At 46.7% G+C, this 25,099-nt stretch overlaps 1 protein-coding gene across 5 annotated transcripts; it reads left to right on the top strand.

The window, feature by feature from the left end:
* CPSF7 (cleavage and polyadenylation specific factor 7) lies at nt 1-24,339 on the top strand. Of its 5 annotated transcripts, XM_058689221.1 has the most exons (11): nt 1-116; nt 728-846; nt 8,369-8,587; nt 9,414-9,517; nt 9,903-10,075; nt 12,892-13,047; nt 13,249-13,306; nt 13,812-13,930; nt 16,227-16,395; nt 17,047-17,214; nt 22,246-24,339. In XM_058689221.1, the coding sequence occupies exons 2-10, from the start codon at nt 793-795 to the stop codon at nt 17,207-17,209; spliced, it is 1,215 nt and encodes a 404-aa protein (XP_058545204.1). In that variant the 5' UTR covers nt 1-116; nt 728-792; the 3' UTR covers nt 17,210-17,214; nt 22,246-24,339. The 5 variants fall into 5 exon arrangements, with proteins under 5 accessions (XP_058545204.1, XP_058545203.1, XP_058545200.1 ...); XM_058689220.1 differs by having other exon boundaries at nt 9,903-10,048; nt 12,892-13,306; XM_058689217.1 differs by having other exon boundaries at nt 12,892-13,306.
* The last annotated feature ends 760 nt before the right edge of the window (nt 24,340-25,099 follow it).

The raw sequence follows: 25,099 nt of genomic DNA, 5'->3' as shown, positions 1-25,099 counted from the left end.
GCGGAAGTGGCTGTGCGTGTGACGCCAGCGGCGGGGGGGGGCGGGACCTGGGACCGAGAGCGGTTCGCGCGCTTCGGGCCTAGTCCGGACTCGCCGCCGCCGCCGCCATATTCCCGGTAACGGGGGCGCGCGGCCGGGGGCCGGCTGGGCCGGAAGAGGGCTCGGGGCCAGCGCTGAAACTGGGAGGGGGTCGGTTGAGTTTGGGGCAGCCGGAGTCGGCGGGCGGAGGGAGGCGCGGGCCTTTGAGGGAGGAGGCCGAGGGCGCCAGGCCGAGTCTGTGGGGAGGGAGCGGGGCGGGCCTAGCCGGGGGCGAGGACTGGGCCTGGGTGGGGAGCGAAGGCGGCTGGAGCTCCGCGACCCGCAGGGACGCAAGCCGGGGCCGCTCTGGGGCCTAGGCAGGTGCGGCGGGCTGGGGCAGCGGGCTTCGCCGCGGTCGTTCTTCGCAGCGCCGTCCCAGGGCCCCTAGGAGCAGAGGCCTGGACTTTCCCGTCGCGCCGCGGGCAGCTGCGGCGCAACTCGGGTCGGGCCCGAGGGTGATGGGCAGCGAGCCCCGCGAGCCCCGGCGGCCTGGGAGAGCGAGGGGCGGCGCGAGGCCGGGGGCGGGGCGGAGCGGGTGGGACCGAGCTTGGGCTGCCGGGATGCTGCGTCTCTGGAGACCGGAGGTTGGCAACCATTGCTCTCCTCCCAGCCCGGGACCCTCACGCCTTCTAACTCTTGCCTCTTCCAGGATACCGCAGTGGCATCTTTCTTACTTGGTCGGTTCTCCGGGCTCGCGATCTTCCTTCCGGAGCCATGTCAGAAGGAGTGGACTTGATTGATATATATGCTGACGAGGAGTTCAATCAGGTGAGGGGTCATCGGGAGCATTGGCTTGTCCTGGATCAGCTGAGGAATCACTTTCCCCAAACTTGCGGTGGTTCCAGGCTATGGCAGTCTTTGCTAGGCCTGAACATCCCTCTGTAGGGTCTAAAATGTTTCCTCTATCAGAGACTTTCGAGACTTCTGACCGTTCCGCTTTATGTTAATTTTAAGCCTCCAGGCTTAATTTTACAAGCTTTGATTTAAGAGCAAATAAAAATCAGGTTTAATAGAATGGGGATCAACCTGTGGAACTTGCTCCCCCAGGAGGCCAGAGTTGGGTGCCAGTCTGCTCAGAGACTGAGCACACTTAAAAATCAGAATTATGTTTGCTGTAGTATTCGTGAAGACAGTGTTCATACCCGTTCCTTTGTGACTCTTTCAAACGGCAGCTGGAGAAATGTAGTCTCCTCCTCCATGAGGCAGTGCAAAAGCACACTATAAAAGATACTTGAACAATTAGTCGCAGCTCCATTCTGACTGTTCTGGGTTTTACTTCTTCCTGTAAGTAGTTTGACTCCAGTCTTCAGCGGTGCGTAGGCATTTTGGTGTAATAAATTTTATTTTATTGATGAATCTCATTGTTTTGAGGGAAAACCAGTTAAAAAGCATGCATAGACCTGTGGATTTGTTGATCTCTTTATGTTACGTCGAGGAACATTACATGGTGATTTCCCTTGAAACAGTAATATATTGAGGTCAAGCTCAAGAATGTTCTGAAGTCTCTTTTTATTCTGTTTTTTTGATAAATTCTACCAAACATTCATTGATTGATTTATTTAGAGGACGTGCTAGTGGAGGAGAGGGGCAGAGGGAGGGAGAGAGTATGAGTGTGTGTGAGAGAGAGAGAGAGAGAGAGAGAGAGAGAGAGAGAGAGAATCTTAAGCAGGCTCCACATTCAGTGCAGAGCCTGAAGTGGGGCTTGATCCCATGACCGTGGGATCATGACCTGAGCCAAAATCAGGAGTCAGTCACTCAACCAACTGAGCCACCCAGGCACCTCTCAAAGTCTCTTTTTAAAACTTAGTGGTATCTTGCCTGGATTGTTTTCAGGACCATTTTACTTGAGTAAACTTGTTCTTTCATTGGTGTCTTTCAATGCATACACACAAGAACCTGGAAAGAGGGTAAAAAGAAGAGACTAGGGAAGGAGAGTGCCCTGGTTGGACCCTGACTTTTATACAAGGCAACAGAAGAGGTTCTGTACACTTGGCAAAAGTTTGCGTTAAAAAAAAAAAAAAATTAACACGTTATGCCATTTTAACATGGAGACGTTAAAATACAAAAGTAGAGAGAATAGTATAATGATCTTGCACCCATCGTACAGCTTCATCAGTTATACTTTTTTTTTTTATTTTTATTTTTTTATTTATTTTTGGGACAGAGAGAGACAGAGCATGAACGGGGGAGGGGCAGAGAGAGAGGGAGACACAGAATCGGAAACAGGCTCCAGGCTCCGAGCCATCAGCCCAGAGCCTGACGCGGGGCTCGAACTCACGGACCGCAAGATCGTGACCTGGCTGAAGTCGGACGCTTAACCGACTGCGCCACCCAGGCGCCCCTTCAGTTATACTTTTTTTTTTTTTTTTTTTAATTTTTTTTTTCAACGTTTTTTATTTTTGGGACAGAGGGAGACAGAGCATGAACGGGGGAGGGGCAGAGAGAGAGGGAGACACAGAATCGGAAACAGGCTCCAGGCTCTGAGCCATCAGCCCAGAGCCTGGCGCGGGGCTCGAACTCACGGAGCGCGAGATCGTGACCCGGCTGAAGTCGGACGCTTAACCGACTGCGCCACCCAGGCGCCCCTTCAGTTATACTTTTTAATAGTCATTTTCCCACATCTCCTCAGGTATACTGGAGTCATCTACATGTTGATCTAAATACATGAAAAAAATTTTTAAGCTCAAGTCAAATAATTATGGATGAATAGAAAGGTTCAGTATATCAGTTTAGTTACAACCATTGTTTTCCTGAGTTTTCCATATTACTTTGAATCAGACCTTTACTATTCTTTACAAGTTATGGGTGGTTTTCATTTTTTTGTTTTGTTTTTAGTACATGATAAGAAGGATAGTTATTAATAAAAAACCCTTTTTTGGGGCGCCTGGGTGGCGCAGTCGGTTAAGCGTCCGACTTCAGCCAGGTCACGATCTCGCGGTCCGTGAGTTCGAGCCCCGCGTCAGGCTCTGGGCTGATGGCTCAGAGCCTGGAGCCTGTTTCCGATTCTGTGTCTCCCTCTCTCTCTGCCCCTCCCCCGTTCATGCTCTGTCTCTCTCTGTCCCAAAAATAAATTAAAAACATTGAAAAAAAAAAATTTTTTTTAAAAACCCTTTTTTCCCCCCTTAATTTTCTTCTCTATAGGTAGATAACCATGCTGCTGAATCACTTTGAGAAATGAGCAGAACAGGATAGGTCTAGTCACATTTGGTCTTAGAAAATGGAATTTCAGAATTTCTTAAGCAGTATAACTTACAGGGTATAGTCAAGGCACAGACCTTATCCAGTGGTCGCTGCCGTGTCTTTGGCCTCAACAATTTGTTCTCCTGTGTCTTTAGTTAAAAAAGACCTGGGGCGCCTGGGTGGCTCGGTCAGTTGAGCGTCCGACTTCAGCTCAGGTCACGATCTCACGGTCCCTGAGTTCGAGCCCCATGTCGGGCTCTGTGCTGACCGCTCAGAGCCTGGAGCCTGTTTCCGATTCTGTGTCTCCCTCTCTCTGACCCTCCCCCGTTCATGCTCTGTCTCTCTCTGTCTCAAAAATAAATAAACGTTTAAAAAAAAAAAAAAAAAAGACTTGTTTATGGGTGTAAGGCCAAAGATGGTGTGTGGAATCTAGTAGACGTTTGTATCAAATAGACAATAATTAATGCTTGGCAAGTTGGAAGAAGTACAGATTTTGAATATCATGTCCATTTACGGAAGGTCCAGGGAGGAGTGTTCCTCTCATGAGTAAATTTTTGGTAAAGCCGGTTTTAGTGTAATTGGGAGGCTGCTAAAGAAATGATTAAGGTTTTGTTTGGCAAGCATTGTAAAAAGCAAGGTTAGACTGAAGACAGCCAGGACAGATTGTGTTTTAGAATGTTTTAAGAATATTAAGGATTCATCCCAAGCTCAAGAACCCATGCTCAAGAACCTTGCCACATGGTACTCTGGTCCCCAGGCAAAATGAACAGTTTCTAGATGGAACCCTGTGGTGCTGACTCCCTGATCCCCTGTAGCGTGCTATAAAAGCCTCTTTTTACCGAACTGCTTTACTGCTGTCACATCGGGAGTCTTGAAATTCACAGCTGCTCTCTTGGGCTGGGAGGTACTCTGGAAAAGTGAGTGAGAGCTGCCGCTTTGCTGAGTGTTTCTCTCTGTTCCTTGTGCTAAGCAAGGTGCTTTGCACACTACCCAGTTCTCTTTGCTATTTCCATCAAGTATTTATTGAGCAATTTCTGTTTGCTAGGCACTGTGTCAAGACCAGTGAGGGAATGGGAACAAATGGATCCCTGTGTTCAAAAGACATTCCATTCCTGGCGGTTGAGGGCAGTGGATAGTGGCAAGGAAGGCAGGTATGAGGTGAGGACTGGAGACAGTCGTCATAAAGGCAAAAACTTTGAGCTTTAGTTACAATTAAAAGGAACATTGAGTAGGTTGCTTTGAGAAAAATAAATGCTAACCTTTCTTCTCTCAGATATCAGGAAAAGGGGGATGGAGGGTAGAAACATGGAACATACAGGTGGAGAGGTTCTTCCTTAAATTCAGAATCATGCAAGTTGTTTTTTATCTAAAGAGCTTCTTGAGACTGTCACAGTTCTTCCTATACGATTAAACACAAAATTCTTCCTGATATAATCACTTTTAAATACGAATACATACTTTTTAATCTCCCTGGAACTAAACCTTTGGCATCAGTGCACATAAAACATTGTATTTTTCCCTTAATTTGTAGAATTAGATTTTGCTTTAACCTAATTCAACACTGAGTAAATCGCCAGCTCCTTTGGTAATCAGAAAAGCTTCAAGGCCTTATCTGTTTTTCTCTTACCAGCTCAAGAACTTAAAATGAATTGGTGTTGCTAGTAGACTTAAATTCAAACACAACTTGATACGTTGTTTCTTCAGCAGACTCCTCCACAGGCCTGCTCTGTGCATCAGAACAGTTCCCAGGTTCTATGGCCCAGAGAAACCATTTGAATCTTGTGCCAGTTTTGGATTCATTGAATCCTTTTGTGCTTCTTAAAGTGGTAAGGTAATCATGTACAAGGTTTTTCAGGATTTGAGTCTTACCGTGTTCTCTAAGGGTCCCTAAAAGAGTAGATTGTTTGCCTAGGCTTGCAGTACGGGAGGTTTCCTGGTCACGTGTGTGATCTCTGAGCTGGCCCAAATCTGCACGCTAGTTCACTACCCAAGTATCGGTGCTGATTTTTGTATTACAACTTTTAGATTCGCATCTCTGAATCACAGATAGTGCCGGAAGGAATCCTAATTTGGTTCCACTGAGTATCCAAGATGGTGTGTTTCTTTATTCCCTTTAAGTTCCATTTCAAAATCCTCGATTTAAATTTAAGAAGTGGGGTGCTTGGGTGGCTCAGTCCGTTAAGCTCCCAGCTTTGACTCAGGTCATGATCTCACGGATCATGAGTTGGGGTCCCACGTCAGGCTGTCTGCTGTGAGAGTGGAGCCCACTTCGAATCCTCTGCCCCCCTCGCTCTGCCCCTCCCCTGCACACACTCTTTCTCTCTCCTTCTCAAAAATAAAGAAACACTCAGTAAATAAAGAAGTGAATTTTAAAAGCGCCCTGGTGTGGACTATTGCTCTCTAAGGATTAGAACGTTGAAGAGGCTCAAGCGGTTTCCATCTTCTTCCTTTGAACCACAAGGGCGTATCACCATACTTAGTACAGGAATAAGGAAATAAATGATTTTGTCTAGAGTTGCAATTCCCGAGACATAATAGCTGTGAAGTATTTTACGCACATTGTGTTTGTCAAGTTTTTAGCCCTTCGCTGTACTCCCGTTATTATGCCCCCCGTGCTCTCCAGTGTTAGCTTCTCTTCCTGTTCTTTACATACTCTTTATGGAAGATCCTTATTTATAAATTGACTATCTAGAACAGTCTTTTTGTGCTTATTTATCTCATTAATTCCTTTTCTTACTTACAAGTCGCCTCCAAAAAGGTCTGTCTTGGGGTGCCTCAGTTAAGCATCCAACTCTTGGTTTCAGCTCAGGTCATGATCTCACAGTTCATGAGATCGAGCCCAGAGCCCAGCTCTGTCAGCGCAGAGCCTGCTTAATTCCCTCTCTCTCTCTCTCTCTCTCTCTCTCTCTCTCTACCCCTCTCCCGCTCGCGTGTGCTCTCTCTCTCTCAAAATGAATAAACTTTAATTTTTTTTTCAGTATTCTTTATTTTTGAGAGGCAGAGAGAGAGCGCATGTGGGGGAGGGGCAGAGAGAGAGGGAGAGACAGAATCGGAAGCAGGCTCCAGGCTCTGAGCTGTCAGCACAGAGCCCGATGCGGGGCCCGAACTCACGAACCGTGAGATCATGACCTGAGCCAAAGCCGGATGCTCAACCGACTGAGCTATCCAGGCGCCCCTGAATAAATAAACTTAAAAAAAAATAAAAAGGTTATTCTCTTTTGCCATCCTATTTCTGATGTTTTAGCAAGTGTATACACTCCTCTTACAGGGGTTTTTAGGGTATATGTAATATTTGGAATTATTTACATGCCTCGGGGAGTGGAACCCTTTCCCCCTTCACTACCAGAACAGGCCGGTAATGCTATTTTTGTGTGTACGTTCTTCCATTGTTCTTCAGATGAACTGAGGAACTAGAAAATTGTTTCCAGAAGTCTGTGATGGTATATAGGTCTAGGAATGAATCTAGTAGTGAGTCTCGTCTCTAGTCTCATTTTAGAATCTGCAGTTGTGATGGAATTGAACAGAGAAAGTTCCTGGAACTTCCTATCCTGAGTTACATCATAGGAAGTGCTGTCCTTCAGAGAACTAGACAAGTTACCTAACGTAGGTTCTTCTTTGTTTCCTTTTTAAAAACACAGCAATGACATGATGAGCTGTAGTTCCCCTCAAACACTTTGAACTTCTGTCTGACATGTTGGCAGCAGCATCTTTAGCACGGTCGGGATGTTTTCGAACGTTCTCTGAGAAAACACTGATCCTTAAAAAGAGCTCTCTGAGATACATTGCAAAATCTGAAACGTTGAGGTCACTTGGCAGTAGTTCTCGTGGTTTTAGGATTGGGGGTACATAGTGTTAACTTAGGCTGCTGTAACAAAATACCAAACACTTAGTGCTTATAAACAACAGAAATGTATCTCCCTGTTCTGGAAACTGGAAGACTAAAATCAGGTTTGGGTCTGGTGAGGGCCCTCTTCTGGGGGCAGAATGCCAGCAGGCTGAGCAGGGATACAAGGCAGGCATGCTTTCTCTTGGCTTTTATATGGGTACTAATCCTTTTCACGAGGGTTCCCCCTCAAAACCTCATTTAATTTCGGTTATCTCCCAAAGGCCCCTCCTCCTAATACCATCACACCGGGGAAGAGGGTTTCAGCGTATGCACTTTGGAGGGGCCACAGGCATTCGGTCCGTAACAGCAATATATCACATACACACAAAGTACATTTCACGTGTCTTTCAGAGTACGTGTCCACATTGTAAATGCTAACCGTGACACAGTTTGCGACATGGGTGCTTGGCCTGTTTTCTGCCCTTCTGTTTTAGAGAACTTCACTGTTTTTGTGTATCATTGAATGTCTTTGGTGTTTCTCCCCAAAAGTCTCTCATATAAGTGTCATAGTAACGTATTGGATCTGCATTGTCATTTGAGAAATAGTAAGGGAAAATCTCCCAGAGTTATTCCTCTCCCCACCCCCCTTTTTTTTAATGTTTCTTTGGTGGTTAGTAGAAAGACGGGACTGTGGGCTGACTGAGTTTCAGAGCCTCTCTAAATCATTTGTGTAAATGTAGAAGTTTAAACCAGTAACTCCCAATTCTTTTTTGCATTCTAGTTTCCGCTTTCATATGCTTTTTCCTTCTGAATGAATGTACTGTCTTTCTGATTAAATAGAGTAGTAAGTTTTGTGTAACTCTTGATCGTGGAAGCAGCATGAGATGGTGGAAGTAAGTTTTCGTTGCTGTGTCTTCGATGTGGCCTTTAGAAGCTGCCCTCTTTGGTAGCCGTAGTAGTTGCATCTGTATGCATTCTTAGTTTGCTTCTTTAATCACCGTGACTTTCTGATTCTCACAGCTGGCTGAAGCTGGACACGTCGCAGACTACTAACAGGGTCTTAGAAGAAAAGCCTACAGAAGCATAATTCAATGACATGGTTTTAAGTGAAATATTATTCTTAAAAGGAAATTATTCTTACCTAGTTTCCTGGAGTAGGACAAAGAAGTTTTACATGTTGTTTTATGAAGCACTTGACCGTGGATTCTAAGTGAACTAGAATGAAATAGAACGAACCCAGTGGAAGGTCTGCAAACCCACCTTTGTCAACCCCTCATCTCTTAGGACCCGGAGTTCAACAATACAGATCAGATTGACCTGTATGATGACGTGTTGACAGCCACCTCACAGCCCTCAGATGACAGAAGCAGCAGCACTGAGCCACCTCCCCCTGTTCGCCAGGAGCCGTCTCCCAAGCCCAATAACAAGAGCCCTGCAATCCTGTACACGTACAGTGGCCTGCGTAATAGGCGAGCTGCTGTCTATGTGGGCAGCTTCTCCTGGGTGAGCATGGGGAACCAAAAAGGCCCCTGGGTAGGCTGGAGGGAGAGCACTGGGAGGTGATGGCATTTTCAAAAACCACTGTTGCACTGTTTTGTGCTCTGATGGGGTTGGATTTCTTTTTCCTGGGATCAGGTTGGATTGATCTCTGAAAGAGAACTATCCTGAGGACGTACTGGTGCCGAAGAAAGCAATGATTAAGTGGGTAGTTGCTTTTTCTGCCATCTTGTTAATGCCCCTGACCCTGGGGCTTTATGTCCAGTAGGGTCATCTGTGGGATGAGATTTCAGAATGAGCACCTTGAACTCTTGGTGGTCATTAGACGGTCCTTTGATAACGATGGGTGAGACAGGGATCAAAGACCTTGATAGTTCTAGTATACTCGGGGTAGGTGGTGATTGTTGTTCTGCAAAAGTTCTTGTATAACATGTTTTGGGACTGGTAGAGGGAGAGCCCAAATTAGAAAATGAACATACTCCTGACAGTGGTCAAACTGTAGCCTGTCAGCTCTGTAATTAAAGCTGCTAATAATCAGTGTTTGAACCGATGACCAGCCAGCCCAAATGGCAGTCAAAGTTAAAATAGGTTTTAATCTTCTTAATCTCAAAAGACGGGGATTGGGGAGGGGGTGGGAAGTTTTGGGATTCTGTATGGATGAGGATAATAAGAAAAGCCTGCACTAATTGAAATGTTGATGGGCTTTAGGGTTTCTCTGGGAGGTCGTGGTTGTGACTAGAATCCTAGGTTTGGTGAAGGGGTTTGGGACATTCTAGGTGGGGCGGGGGTGTAGCTGTTGACATTTCTTCCTTTTCCATCTTGCCGGCCCCAGTGGACTACAGACCAGCAGCTGATCCAGGTTATTCGCTCTATAGGAGTCTATGATGTGGTGGAGTTGAAATTTGCAGAGAATCGAGCAAATGGCCAGTCCAAAGGGTGAGGTCTGGATTTGAGAAGCCCCTTTTAGTTTGTCACCGTTAGGATAACAGATCTGCACTGTATTTTGACCCTGGATTTTAATCCCTCCTACCCCTGGCCAGGATTATTTCCTTGGTTTTGGCACACTGCTGTAGAATGGGGACCTAGCTGCAGCGTAACAATGTCCATCCATTGAGGGGCCAAGAAAGCTGATTTCTAATTCCAAATAAATAGGAAGATTAAAGGGTGACACCTTTTTATCAAGGGTGGTTTTGTATATGTTGTATTAGCAAGAAATCTTTCTTTTGCTTTACCAATTTTCACTAAAAGCGGAAGAGTGTTTCTTTGTCCCTCTCTTGTTCGGCTAGTAGATCTCACTCGTTTTCAATTTTTCTTCCCCAAGGTATGCTGAGGTGGTGGTAGCCTCTGAAAACTCTGTCCACAAATTGTTGGAACTCCTGCCAGGAAAAGTTCTTAATGGAGAAAAAGTGGACGTGAGGCCGGCCACCCGGCAGAACCTGTCACAGTTTGAGGCACAGGCTCGGAAACGTGAGTGCGTCCGAGTCCCAAGAGGGGGTACGTGGAGACCATCTGTCTGAAGGGGGGCAAGTTTGTGGGGTTGTTTGCTGTGTTGTGGGCTCTGCCTACAGTGTGGGGCGCGGGGGTGGGTGGCGGGGGTTATGGGTGGTGGCGCGGTCAGTTAGACCCAAACATGAGGCTGTGTACAAGAAAGAACACTGTGCTGAGAGGTAGGTTCAAGTTATAGTTTGGTTCTGCCACTAACTCATCGTGTGACCTTGGGCAAGTCACTTTACTGCTTAGGACCTCTTCCCTTCTCTGAAGTAGATACGTGATGTTCAAAGTTCCTGTCAACTCTAAATTACGCGTTTCTATCTAAAAAATCCGTGTATGCGCTTAATTGTAACCTGTGCCCTCTGTTAATTAACAAGCAGCAGCCACCCTAATGTGTTGGTAATAGGCATAAAGATGGCTCTAATCTTGTCATAAACCTATGTTGGAAGGGTGCTCTGTAAGGAATCAACCAAAAGGAGGGCTGGAAAATAAGAATTTCACAGTGTTTTTCTAGCATTGTCTGGGGGAGAGGGTGCCCTTTCAGTGACCAGGTATTTTAGTCTGCTTGGCAGATCCTTCCCACTAATAAAGCTGCATCATATTTACTACCTTAGCTTGATGATGGTATCACTTAAGTTCACCTTGCTCCCTTTGTTCTGATTCTGTACTCACCAAGCCACCTTCTGATACTAATTTGGTTTCCCAACTAGGCTCTCCTACTGGGAAGAGAATGCGCTGACCAGCCGACACAAGTATTCCGGTCTGCTTGGCAGTTATATTTCTCATTGTAAATTAATAAATTGGCATTCTGGTTTATGAATCAGTCTCTTGTGAGTTTGGTTAGCGTGAATCAGTTTCCTAGGGTACAATCACCCCTGGATGTACTGTTAAAATCGAGTTTCTGAACCTGCGAAACCTGAGGACCAGACCTTGGATTGTCCTGACCTCACAAGGTGCAGCCACCCTGCAAGGCCCTGCCTGAAGCCGCCAACTGGCTTTACTTTTCTTTTCTGACAGCGGGGGTGGCGGGGGAGGGGGACAGACTCACCGCCTACGTTCTGTCATTTCTTAGGTCCTGCTCTCAAGATAGCGCCTTGTATTGATTGATGGAACGTGAAAATCTGGCCACTTGTCTCTTGCATAGGAAAAACTGTTCTTTTAACTAGTTTGAGAGCCTAGATGGGTGTAGTGTGAGCTCCCATTGCTCTGGGTTAAAAGGCACCCACTTTTCTTCCTTGACAACTTGAATTTTCAAGTTTCTGTTTCAGAGCCTTTATGTAATTCAACCCTCTTCTGACTTTCCTAAGATGCATAAATTGACAGTCGCATTAGGGATAACATTCCTACCTCCACCTGGCTGCTTACTCAGCGTTCCCGTTCTTGGCTGAAATAATGGTAGTGACCGAGTGGTGGTGGTCTGCTCTGTCATGCTGACAGACTTGGGCTCCGTTAAGTCACTGAGTACAGCTGGTGGACTTCCTCCGCCTAAAAATGGTTGCTGCTCTTGGGATTGTAGCCATAGATACAAAACAGAACCCGTGCAGAAGTGGGAGCAGTAACCGAGAAGATGGCGAACTTGCAGAGGATCACACGTGCTAATACCTCTTTCTTCGATTTGCGAGAACTCAGGGAAGAGACAAGCTGCCGTGTGTTTGAGGCACGAAGAGCACAAGTGTGCCGTGACAGGCACTGGTGGTACACTACGGTGAAGAAAGCTCGGTGGTTGCTGGGTGATGGACCCCCTCCCCCTGTGTTTGAACCTGGAGTCGTGTCTGCCAGCAAGTGTTAGTTTACGGAGCACTCTCCTTTCTGTCCACATTTGACTGCTAATGGCATCTCTGCCTCCCGGCAAGACCTTTAAGGCCATGTGATCGTGTTCTTCTGTTCAATTCCACACTAACCAGGCTTGGAGTCGACTGTTAAATTGGGAGAGTGAACAAGTTTAACTGGGTGACTTGACAGTTTACGACCCCATTCCCAGCTGCGTACAAGCATGTTTGAGTCCCTGTTGTGCACAACACCATACCAAGGTGCTATGGTGATGTTCCCTGGTAGGCTGCCCTGTGGGGTACAGTGTTTGGGCCACTGAAATATAGTGGGAGTTCCCCAGGTATGAGGCTTGTTTTTCACGAAGCTTTTACTAGGAGTCCCTGCTCTCGGCTGTGTGCCTTCTGCTCGTTCTGTGGGCACATCTTATCTTGGCTTACCTCCCATTTTCTCCCTACCTCTCAACTTGACCTCCAAGCCTTCTGTGGTATATGTCTGTTCCCCGTCCCAGTGACTAGTTTCAGTATATGGTTGGAAGAAATATGTCCCCTGCCCTCCCTTCCCTTTTCCCAAATTCCCTGGCCATAGTGCCACGGCAAAGAGAATTTCAAGTGTATGTTAGCACATTAGTCTAAGATCAGCTAGTACTGGCCGAAGGAGAAGGGCCCTGGGATTTCACGTCTGCTTGAATCCAGCTGAACAGTCATGAACATACTTGAACAGGTCATTTTCTTGGGGGTTAATTAGGACCCTGCATTTAGAAATTGAAAGCAAATCTGAGGCTAAATTCAGTGTAAAGCACTGAGAGTTCTGGATAAAGAGCATCCTCTGACAAACAGGACTAGAGTGATCGTGCTGTCTGGGTTTATGACTTAACTCGCTTGCCTTTTTTTCTGAGGCCAAAGAAAAGGGAGCCGATGATTTCATCTTCTTTCTCAGCTACCTGTCGCCTTCCTCAGTGTGGTGTCGGAGGACTCTTGCTGAAGGATGAGCTGGTCCCGTGGGTACGTGTAAAGCCTGGGCAGTAATGTTAGTTCTGTTTTGCTTCATAGGAATACCTCCACGGGCCCATTCCCGGGATTCTAGTGATTCTGCTGATGGACGGGCCACACCCTCTGAGAACCTTGTACCCTCATCTGCCCGTGTGGATAAGCCCCCCAGTGTGCTGCCCTACTTCAATCGCCCTCCTTCAGCCCTCCCCCTGATGGGTCTGCCCCCACCCCCAATTCCACCCCCACCCCCTCTCTCCTCAAGCTTTGGGGTCCCTCCTCCTCCTCCTGGCATCCACTACCAGCATCTCATGCCCCCTCCTCCTCGATTACCTCCTCATCTGGCTGTACCTCCCCCTGGGGCCATCCCACCTGCCCTTCACCTCAATCCAGCCTTCTTCCCCCCACCAAATGCTACAGTGGGGCCTCCACCAGATACTTACATGAAGGCCTCAGCACCCTATAACCACCATGGCAGGTAAGGACTATCTTGTTCCTTTCTGATCTGAGCCAGGTATAGTAGGGTAGACCATGTGTTAAGCATTTTGTTCTCCCCTGAGGAAGTAAGTGAGCGTGAATTCTTGTGTTTTCCCTTGTGGAAACTCTGTTGCCACAGTGTTGAGTCCTGGGAAGTAGTTAACCGTCTGTTAGGTAACGTTTTTTATTTGGTGTTTTGGTTGCATCTTAGTCTCTTGACCCAAACCATGCCTGTCACATCCCTTTTTAAGGAGCTTGATTAAATTGAGCGCCATAAGTGGCTATTAGGGATGCTGGGAATGCCTAGTGCTATTGGGTCATGCCAAAATTACAAAAGAACACGATGTCAGTCCTGTCCTTGAGGAGAATGTGAACACATAAAACATGAACAGGGTGAGAACCACTTAAGACGTTCTATAGGAGAGCACGATTAAGTGACATCGTACTGTAGGGTGTGGTAAAGATCATAAGGGGTGTGGGCAATCAGAAATGTTCTTTCTGTGCAGCCGAGACTCGGGCCCTCCGCCCTCCACAGTGAGCGAAGCAGAATTTGAAGAGATCATGAAGCGAAATAGAGCGATTTCCAGCAGTGCCATTTCCAAAGCGGTATCTGGAGCCAGTGCAGGTAACTCACCCTTACCTTTGCTGTCTTCTCCTTACCTTTGGTTTTCCCAGGTTTTGTCATTTCCATTGGCAGGAAGTTCAGTAAGATAAAGTTGGAGCACTGTTAGAGTCTCAAGAGTGGCACATTTTGAGAAGCAGTATATATAACCTGATGTTGTGGCTTTGCAGAAGCTTCACTGGTGTTATTTATTGAACCTGTACCTAAACCTGCCCCATGAAAACAAACTTCGTGCCTAGGTCATAAAGGACTAATAATACCTCAGCATAGTATTTGTTGTAGAATGAAATTCCTGGCCTCGTGGAGATCTCAGCGGTTGATCAGGGCATCTAGTGTCTGCAGTGCCAAGTGTAGACCCTGGGTTTTTAGGACTCATGCCCCAGCTAGATGTGGTTTGTTAGGGAATCTCCTTATATCCGGGGGTCTTGGCAGAACTGGTGGCCTCCACGCAGCCTATCCTAGAAATAAGGAGGTCTGTTGGGTGTCATCGTAAGACATGATATGCCCTAATGGCTGACTTTGGCCCTGCTGTCAGCAATCAGTGGGCAGAACCAGAAGCTGTGACTCTGAGAGCCCCGGGCATGGAATCTTTGGTTCTTTATAGAGTTCTGGTCTGAGTTTCACATTACGATATTAGTCATATTCACTTCCTTCTTGTGAGTTTCCCATTTGACGTAAATGTGGACCGTCTAAGAAATAGGTTAACAGTAAATATTGTCTGTTTTCTGTAATTTCTCATCTCTGGCTGCCAAATTTGAATCCACAGAGTAGGTTAAAGACAGGAAATATTTTATATATATACACACACACATATATATATATATATATATATATATATATATATACACACACACACGCATATATATATATATATACACACATATATATATATATACACACACATATATATATATATATATTTCTTATTTCCTTTTTTTTTCCTCCCCAAAACATTCATTGACATCTGAGTGATTTTTAAATTAGAAAGTAATCAGTGCTCATTGTAACTAAAGTCAGATATATACAGAGGAGTATAAGGGAAATAATCATTGTTCTTCCTTACCAACTCCTTCACTTCGAGATGATCAATAACTGAATCTCTATCTCCCTCCCTTTTTGTTGTTCTCATTCCAGTCATTCAAACCACAAATACTTATTGAATACCTACAAAATAAGCAAAAATTCCCCACCCCGGTAGAGCGGACAGCCTGGTGTGCCTGGACCTCTACAGAATCACAGTTCCTCCTCAGCTTCTGTTCTGTTCTTACTGTCTTGCACAGAGGAAGCTACCAGTCCTCCTCATTGGACCCCTGTCTGGTTTCATGCTTCCCTCGCATTGTCTTCTGTCTGTAATGCACTTGACCTAGCTTGGGAAAGCATCGTGCAAGTACCCAGCCCATGACCACTATCCCTGAGCCAGGCATTGCTCATATTTGGGGAATGAAGGGGCTGGTTCTTGATGGCAGTGTAACTTAAAAATGTATACGCACACACACTACGTGTAGAAGTGTTAGGTACACGTTACACACATGTGTACACACATCTGATTATAGATTTAAAATAATTCAGACTTAGAAATGTGCATTGTTAATAAATGAAAGTCCTCTATACAAGGACTACCACCAAGACCATCTACAATTTAGTGTCAGTATAGGACAGCATACATGTAATTTTTATTTTTACAAAAATGGAATACTGTTTTGCAACTTTTTAAAAATTAATACATCCTGGACATCTATCAATATGTACTAATACCTAACATTTATTGAGCCCTTACTGTGTGCCTGGCACTGTGCTAAGCGCTTTATGTGGATTACTCTGTTTACCTACAGATTTATCTTATGCTTTTTAACGGTTATGTAGTGTTCTATAAAACCAATGTCCCATAATTCATATAGCCAGACCCTACTGAAGTCGTGTCTAGTTCTTTGACAAAATAATGCCGAAACATACGTTGTTAAGCATACATACTTGTGAAGAGAAGTAGAACATTTTTAGAATTGCTGGGTCGAAAAGTATGCATGTTGTTTATTTTAACGGATATCGTCCAGTCGCCCTCAGACAACCACGCACCAGTTTGTACATCCACTAGCAACATCTGAGAACGTCAGTCTGATTCCAGACCATTGGAATATAGGTGCCGTCCAGCTTTATACCTGCCACTTCTGCTTCGTCCATTTTACCATGGTTCTGTGGGACAGCTAGTTACTCTTGATTGTGTCCTCCTGAGTTCTCCTTTTGGTCCCGATAGTCTACTGCCTCTGCTCATCGTTGGCCTTTCCCATCCGTCCCCTATCAGGGGATTACAGTGACGCGATTGAGACGCTGCTCACAGCCATTGCTGTTATCAAACAGTCCCGGGTCGCCAATGATGAGCGTTGCCGTGTCCTCATCTCCTCTCTTAAGGACTGTCTTCATGGCATTGAAGCCAAGTCCTACAGTGTGGGTGCCAGCGGGAGCTCATCCAGGTGAGTTGTTGGTTGCTTCCGCGGCCTCCCAGCCCTGAGTAGCACTCTTCCAGGGATTGGCAGGGGGAGGAAAAGAGCCCAGGGGGTCTGGCAGGGCCCTGGCTGAAAGAGCAGATCTAGCCCTGTAACGTCTTTAAGGGGAAGGAGTTAGTCAAACACCTGTGTTGACAAATGACGTGATGTCTGGAACCTGTGTTGGGTGAGGCAGTGGGCTATTTAGGAATAAAGATAGACTGGCATAGTTAAGAACGTGGGCTTTGAAGCCATACGTGCTTGGGTTTGAATCTCAGTTCTGCTTCTAAGTACCTGTGTGACTTTGAGTATGGAAGTCACTCGGCTTTCCAAACCTCATTTTTCTCATTTTTAAAAAGGGGACAACAGTAGTACTTATCGTACCGACCTGTCGTAAAGATGAGGTGAGAGAAGCATGTAAAGCTCTTAGCACTGTGCCTGATACATTAGTAAGATCTCAACAAACTTGACTGTTACTGTTTCCCCAAAAAAAGACGAGTCCTCAAAGAGCTAAATCCTCAGACATTGGGCCCATGCTAGAAAAGTGGTTCAGACAAATACCAGAAGACACCGAAACACAACACTCTTGGAAGGCGTGTGGTAGGTCCTCCGAGTGAGGCTGAAGGATCTTTCTAATAGGAAAAGACATCGATCCCGAGAGAGGTCACCTAGCCGGTCCCGGGAGAGCAGCAGGAGGCATCGGGACCTGCTTCATAACGAAGATCGACATGATGATTATTTCCAAGAAAGGAACCGGGAGCATGAGCGACACCGGGATAGAGAGCGGGACCGGCACCACTGAGAAAGGTGGGATGAGGCCCTGTTCCTGGCTGCGGGACACCTCGTGTGAAAGGAAAAATACTTACGGCAAAGATTTTGCTCTCTCTCTTTAAAGCAAATAAAGGGGAAGGGAGGACTTTTGACTTAGGTAACCGGAAGTTGAGGAGGGCAGATTTGGGGCTCGTTTGGAGAAGACTCACCCTGAAATGGACCTGAGATTGTGCTGGTTTTGTCTGTGTCTTGTCTGCCTTAGGCTCGTACCTGGGAGACAGCATGGCGTCTGGGCTGAGAGCACAGTGTCTGCGGGCCGTATTACTTTGTTGTTGTTGTTGTTGTTGTTGTTGTTTTAACGTTTATTTATTTTTGAGACAGAGACAGAGCGTGAACAGGGGAGGGGCAGAGAGAGAGGGAGACACAGAATCTGAAACAGGCTCCAGGCTCTGAGCTGTCAGCACAGAGCCTGACGCGGGGCTCGAACTCACAGACCGTGAGATCATGACCTGAGCCGAAGTCGGCCACTTAACCGACTGAGCCACCCAGGCGCCCCTGTTGTTGTTTTTAAGTTTATTTATTTATTTGGAGAGAGAGAGGGAGAGAGAGAATCCCAAACAGGCTACACACTTGGTGGAGAGCCATGCATGGGGCTTGAGATCTCCCGAACCATGAGATCATGACCCGAGCCGAAACCAAGAGTTGGACGTTTTACAGGACGCTTAACCAATTGAGCCACCCAGGCACCCCTGTGGGCCTTATTACTTTGTTCTTCAGTTTCCTCATTTGGGAATGAAGATAATAAAAACAACTGTCTCCCCGAATTGTTGAATTCAGTGAGACAGTCCATGTAGAGCATTTAGCGCTCATAGGACTTGTCACATACCAAGTTCTCAATAGATGATAGCCACTTCTGTTTTCACCTCACCAAACTTGCAAGTAAGAAATCAGAAGAACTGACCAAGACAAAAAGTAAGACCATTGCCTTCTTGTTAGTTTTCAAAAGGCACAGCATTAATGATTTTAAGAATTAATATCTATTAAAAAGATTTTGAAACTCAGGATACTTTAGTCAGAGGAGAAGTCTGATCTAAAAAAATCATATTTAATGTAATAGTGTGGAGTATACTTCAATGGAAGGATACATTTGTTTTTGGGGGAAAAAATCTCATTGACAGTCCTATGGGGTTTTTTTGGGGGGTTTTTTTGTTTGTTTTTTTTTTTTTTTCCAAAGCAAAAGCAGAAGAGTTGTGGGGGGAACTTTTTAACTCAGGTAATGGAGAAGTTGAGTAAGGGTAAGCTGGATCCAGGGGCTCCAGCTGTGCCCTCAGGACTTAATCCCTCCGCATGTCTCAACCCTGCTTTTTCTCGGTCTTCATTCTCAGACCTTGAGGGAAGGGGGCAGGGGCCCCATAGTTCCCAGTTATGTCCTACCAGCTTAGTAATCCCAACTGAAAGAATACTTCCAATGAAGATTGTTTCTAGTCTATAAGCAAGCAGGAGTGATTGTTGATTCTCTTTTCGTGGAGACCTTTAACGGTAGTCTAGACTCTGGCTGGGATGGTGGTCTGTTCATGGTTCCCGAAGGCTACTGAGTGACCCAGGTGACCGGGCGCGGGGGGGGCTCTTTTCAACATTGTGGTTTCACGTCAAGTGTGTTACGAAGGTGTCCTGGTTTTTTTTTTGCCAGTTTGGTTGGTCTGAAGTAACAGGGTGAGGAGGGGTAAGGTGAGGCTTAGGAGTGGTTCTGTCATGTCTGAGGGGTGGCTGGATGGATGACTGGATGAAGAAGGGGAAAGAAAGCCTCCCGCTACCTGAGAGTGCCTGTGCTTCACACGCAATGGTGGGACTGTAGACAGAAACTGTGGTGTTAGGCCTGCTGACAACCTGCTAACAAGAAAGTTCTGTTATGTGGTGCTGCCTTCTACTTTGTTGTTTGGCATTATCTGCCATTAATTTAAGCAGTTAGAGCTGGAAATTCTTTTCTGTCGTCTTTTGTAGGAGGCGAATAAGTGGGAAAATGAAAAGTTAAACTTTTTAACTGCTTCCCTTCTTTTTTAGTTTTATTTTTGAGAGGTGGGAGAGGGGCAGAGAGAGGATCCGAAGCAGGCTCTGCACTGACAGCAGAGAGCCCGATGCGGGGCTTGAACTCATGAACGATGAGATCAGGACCTGAGCCAAAGTCAGGCAGTTAACCTACTGAGCCACCCAGGCGCCCCTCCTTCTCTGTTCTTAAACCACGTATTTATTCCACAAAATTTTAGAGTGCTTGAGATCACTGAAATCTAAGGTAGTCCACATAAAATCAACAGTTAGGCTGTGGGTTCCAGATACTTCTTTCTAGATTTTGCAACAAGTTGAGTTTGAGAAGGTGCCCATATATCTTCCAGAAAAACAGACTTGAGGGGAGGTGGAGCTGCTAATAGCTCTTGGCTAATTTGGCCTCAGAGTGGGCAGGAGAGCTAGGCATTGGGGTAGACCTTTGTCCCTGTCTCACCCTTCGGTGGCAGCGGCAGCATCCCCCTTCTCTTGTTTGAGCTAGCACAGTTGCTAGTGTTGCTGTGGGTCCAGTGTCCCCCCTTCCCCAATCCTGCTGCTCACGGTGTAGGTCCTTCAGAGTGGAGACTAGGAGAACAGTGACGAGGGAGGCACTTGTCCGTGCAGAGCACGGATTGTAGTCTCTGGGGCTACCTTCGGTTCAGCAGTTAGAACATGTCCCTGCATGTCACCATTCCTGGTGGCTTTGCTTTTCACGGCCTTTTGATAGAGAACTTGTGAGGTCCACTGATAATTAGTACTTTGGGGACTGAACATCTGAACCTGAGACTTTAGCTGTCCTTTTGCTTCATTTCTCCCACCTGTAAAATGGGACTGTTTCTTCCATGAGGAGGGTGATTCCATTTGGATAACTGAAGAATCCCTTAACCCAGTACCCAGAAAAGTCATTTGGCCTGTGCAGGCCTATGACAAGACAAGGAAAAGGAACTCTGCGATGGGTTTTCCAGTTCCCCATTTTTTACCCCTTAGACACGTTGGTTATTCCCTCCGAACAACTAGTCCAAAGAACTGATTGAGACACCCCAAAAATGTCACTTTCTCACATCCTCATCCTAAGGGCTCTTCGTTCTATCTGCAGTCGCCAAGTTGTGACGTAGGAGATCTCATGTTGGGGAGATGTACATGGGCCCATATATCTGGAGAACCTTGCGGGTTCTATGTACAACACCTTTTAGTTAGAAAAGAATAGTGTTTATATTGTATAGACAGGTGTTTCCTGAGAGCAAAAGGTGTCTTCTGTCTAGAGGCAGCAATTCAACAGCAACCTTTTTTCTCCATCCTTCCTCACGATGGACACCAGCACTGGGGCACGAAGTCTGATTGGCCCACTTTGGCTTCTGCCTGCATCCAAACATTACCAGCAGATGTAACCATACCCTCTAAGAATTGGGTGCTACAGTTTACGTCTCCTGATGTACTAGTTATCCTTCATGTTTTGCTTTGTAGGGACAATTCCCAAATTACATCTCTTTTGGGGTATACAGGTGTATGCTTTGGAATTTGAGGATATTCTTAGGTAATCTGTGGCTTTGGCTTCAACTTCCTGTAGTTCTTGGCTATTGGCTCATTATTTGGGGCTATTATCCTATTTAAGATGGTCATTCTCACCTCGTTCCCATCCTCCTGGTCCAGTGAAAACTAAACATTGTGTTCAGTTTTGATCCGATGCAGAGATTCAGAAACCCCAATGGTGAGAAATGGAGAAGGCACTGAGGGCTTCAGTTTTCCCATATAGAAAATGAGACAGACATCTGCCAGCACAGGTATTTAGAGAAACCGGAAAACAGAGGCTTCTGTAACAGATTCTGAAGATCCCAAGCCGAAATAGTGCCATTTCAGAACGTAGAAGGATCAGGTAGCTTGTGGATGTGTTTTTCTCGGATAGCCCCTCTAGGTCACAGAAGTGCATACATAAAGAGGGAGCATTTGTGTGGAGGCTGTGTTGCTGGTTTGGCCATTAGTAGACATCCTAAGCCCAAATTTAATCTCCCTTTTTCCTGTTAGTGATTAATTTTGTCTTATATGGTCAGATTGATCCAGCTACCTCTCCCCCGCCCCCCCCCATCCCCCGCTTACTGGTACTGCAGCATTGGAACAGAGTTGAACGTACTAGGGACCTTATAAGTTTGGTAGCGATGTGGCAAGTAGCTTAGCAGTACCTTACTGTTGGGCAGAAGTTCTTACTTGTGCTTTTGGGTTTCTTGGATGGTAACTGCCGATTCTTTTACTTCCATTCCTTGCTTTCTGTTGGGGCCTGGCCAGATCACTCTTGCTTGGTATCAGGATGCTTCTTGGTCCCTCACTCAGAGCTGTCATCTGGGTAAAGACTTAAAATCCCTTTAGTACAGCTTAGAACATCCCTGGCTCTTTGCACGTGTGCCTCCACAAGTGTTCTCGTAGACACTGGAGTCTGTTTTAAACGGGGCTTCTTTAAAAGAAAAGTATAGGAGTCTCCTGTGTAAGTACATGCTCCCTGACAGGGCCTCCTGGGTGTTTGGAGTCAGTAGATTTGGTCGTGTACCTGCTTGTTTTCTTAACCCTTGTGCCTCCCGTTTCCAGATGTTTACCCCTCCCCTTAAGGTAAGCTAGGACTTGCTCAAAATAGATTTTCTGAAACAGGCTTTAAACTCCCCATATTCCCTTAGAGCAGCTTTTCTTGAAATGCTGGAGTTTCCGTACTTTTCCAGCCAACACCTACTTTCCAATCAAACTGCTTTGAGAGCTCTTTTCATTGTCTGTTTCCCCCTAACCTCCAAGTGAGATGCCCCTGCTTTCTCTTTCTGCTCACCGTAGCTCCTGCAGCCTCTCCCTCACTGCTCACAGTGCCGGACGCCCCTGGACAGTCTTGCCTGCTTGCTTTCACCCTCCCAGGCTTGCAGTCCGTGTATATGCGCTACTTCGTATGTGGTAACTTGAGAAAAATGCCAGTGTCGTTCATAGAAGCCCATCATTCGGAAAGTAACCTCTAACTTGCGTTTTCTTTCTTTTCTTCTGATGTTCTCATTGCAGGAGTCTGGTTGGAAGCAAATGTTTTTTTAATGGACTTGCATCTCCTCACCTTGATCAGGACTAAAGGACGGAGGCCACTCCACCCCTCCCCCTTCCTCCAAGCCCCTAACCCCCTTCAGACACCCAGGGAATACCCTCTGCCCTACAGGATTGAAGGTTGCCTGGCGGCCCTCCCAATCCCACACCTCCTGTTTGTCAGGGGAACGAACCTAAAGACTTCGTGTGGTTGGGAGGGGTGGCAGACAGGAAGAAAACATGTCCAGGCCCCTGGTCTCCATAGAGAATGGTGCTCGGTCCAAGGAAACGTAGGAGTTTCTGATTCTCCAGGAGCGGTTCAGTGGTGAGGTTGGCGGGAAGGCTCTCTTCCCAAAGAAGATGGATCCTCCCTGCAGGATCTAGGAGAGGGACTGGGTGCGCCAAAATACGCCCGGGGTCCTGCCCTCGGCACTAGGTTTGATGGGGCCAAGAGGGTCCAAACCCCTTGCTAACATACCACTTCTTTGTTTAACTCCTTTACCCTCCCAGCCCTTTGAGAGGGACCCTGAGAACAGAAATTCCCTTATGAGCAGCCTCTCCTGTTCTTGCGTTCCCCTCTTACGTATTGACGGTTGGTTTCCCTGACCTCCCAGAGGGCCGAACCTTTCCGGCCCCCTGCCGCCCAGCCGCCTCAGTGGACCTGCCCCTCCTAAGCAGAGAAGGCCCCTGAGGTCGCTTTCTGCCGGGGAGCCGGCAGCGCCACTTACCACCCTCTGCTGCTTCGTGCTTGGTCGCCTCTTGCAATAACCACCTGTACTAGGTGTTCCCTTTCCTGGGGCTTTTCCATTTCACACGTGGAGCCCCTCCCCCAAGAAGGCTGCTTCCTTGTTTTAGAGGAAGATACTGCCACTGGGAGATGGGGACATCGGACCTCAGCAACGAAGAACCCTTGTGAAGTACCAGGAGGAGTGGGAGAGGAGGCAAGCTGGGCGAGAGAGAGCCTACTTCCATAGGCTTTTCTGTTTTCAGGTTCGATGTGAGCAGGGGCTTACATCCTCCAGGTACATACCTTTACTTACCGTGGGATAACCTGGCACTAGTAGGCAGGTAAAGTCACAAATGTGGTGTCTTTCCACCTTTTGACTGTTGACTTAATAGCTCCCCTCGCTCTACGTGGAGGCACTTCCTGCCTCTCATGGGGAGCAAGGAAGAAGTGGAGCCTGACTCGAATGAGTTCAGCTCAGCGTTCTAAGGACCACCACTCTGGGGGCCGTTTTCTACACAGGCAAATGGAATTGCTTTTCCCATAACATCTAAGTTGTGATGTGGTTGCTGCTGAAGGAAGAAGCGGCGACGGGGTCCTGCGGTACCCATGGGGCGACGGGGGCTGTTTCTGCCTGCATTTACAGGGCATGTGACATCCGACATGAGAAGAGACGTGGCGTGTGAGATGAGACTTGGCATGTGAGACGTAGGGTCACTGGAGACCCTTCTGGCTCAGAGGGGAGAGACTGAGTGGGACTGAACCCTTCCTCTGTTCCCTGCACGTTTCTGACATAGCCCTCAATCAGTCAGTGAGGGGTCCCCCCAGGGTTGGAGAGGCACATTCCCTTGGGACAGAGGCTACAGGTTTGTAGCTTTTTTCCCCCTGTCCCCCAACCCCATCCCCACCTCCACTTCAGAACACGGCCCCCCGCCCAACTGGCCAAGTGTTAAGTGATGTGCTTATCCTCAAGAGCAGCTCCGGGTGTCTTTTTAAAATGTAGAGAAAACCAAGTAAGGTGACAGTTTAAGGAAGAAAATATATAGAATACCAGAAAAGCCGTTTACCCGGAGAATTTTTTTCTCCCCACTTTTGTTTTGTTTTTACTCAATGACACAAATTTTAGTTTTATTTCCTGATAGCAAAAGGAAAAAAAAAAAAAAAAAAACAACCCAGCCCTCAAAAAAGCCAAGGCCCCGTCCCCCTGTTGTCGGTGATTTGTTTGTCTTTCTGATAGGTTGAAAATTGTGTAATAAACTTGATGACGCTGTCAATCTTTTATACTGCATTGTATTTTTTTCCTTTTGTAACAAAATATTTTTAAATAATAAATGGGGTGTGAGCTGTTTTATGGATTCTGCATTGAATAGATTTGTTGAGGTGTCTGGGACGTGGGCATGGGCTGATGGAGAGTCTGTGGGATGGGAGCGGAACCCTGAGCCCTCGGCCGGAATCGCCTGGCGGGCACCCGGGCGCCTGTGGTGCCCCGAGGAGGCCTCTAGTGCAAACCTTTGGAAGTGCCCCCCTTGAGGCTTAGCCTTCTTCCTTAGCCATCTAACCTAGGGAAAGAAACATCCCAAGTCCTTTATCCTTTAAGATCCCTAAGATTCATGCTCAGAGTAAGGAGAACGTTCTGATGTTCTCACGCTCAGGAAGGGAAGATTCCTCTGCCCGGACTTAGGAAGTGTGCTCGCAGTGCCTGCTTCCACCGTCTGTTTACCTGGCTGTTGACAGCAGCATAGCCTGTCTCCTCTGAGCTGAGAACAGCTATTCTGCCTTCCACACAGGGGTGTCTTAAGAATCAGAGATAACGTGAACGTGTTTTGGAAACTGGATTGCTGTCTAAACGTCGGGAAGTACACATTTGGAAAGTTCAGCCAAGTGTTGTGAGTCAGTTCCTTGGAATTCCAGAAAGCCAGGTGAGCAAGAGGAGAGTCACATGTATAAAAAGATGAACCAGAGATCAGGTGATAGTGAATGAGTATTGGGACGAGCACAGGCAAGACTGGCATAAAAAAACACTTCCAGGGGGAGGGAGAGCCCCAGAAACTCTATGACCAGAAGCAGCGTGAGGGAAGTAAGTGTGCTTAGTCCAGGCCAGTAACGTGGTCCCCT

The sequence above is a fragment of the Neofelis nebulosa genome, chromosome 10 (genome assembly GCF_028018385.1).
Source record: "Neofelis nebulosa isolate mNeoNeb1 chromosome 10, mNeoNeb1.pri, whole genome shotgun sequence".
Lineage (NCBI taxonomy): Eukaryota > Metazoa > Chordata > Mammalia > Carnivora > Felidae > Neofelis > Neofelis nebulosa.
Note: the sequence above shows the minus strand (reverse complement) of the source record. Positions and strands in the feature narration are given on the sequence as shown.

Coding starts and splice junctions, on each gene's coding strand:
- CPSF7 (XM_058689217.1), top strand. CDS start 793: ATGTCAGAAGGAGTGGACTTGATTGATATATATGCTGACGAGGAGTTC. Junction 9,518..9,902: donor GCAAATGGCCAGTCCAAAGG/GTGAGGTCTGGA, acceptor TTCTTCCCCAAG/GTATGCTGAGGTGGTGGTAG. Junction 16,396..17,046: donor GCCAGCGGGAGCTCATCCAG/GTGAGTTGTTGG, acceptor TCTTTCTAATAG/GAAAAGACATCGATCCCGAG.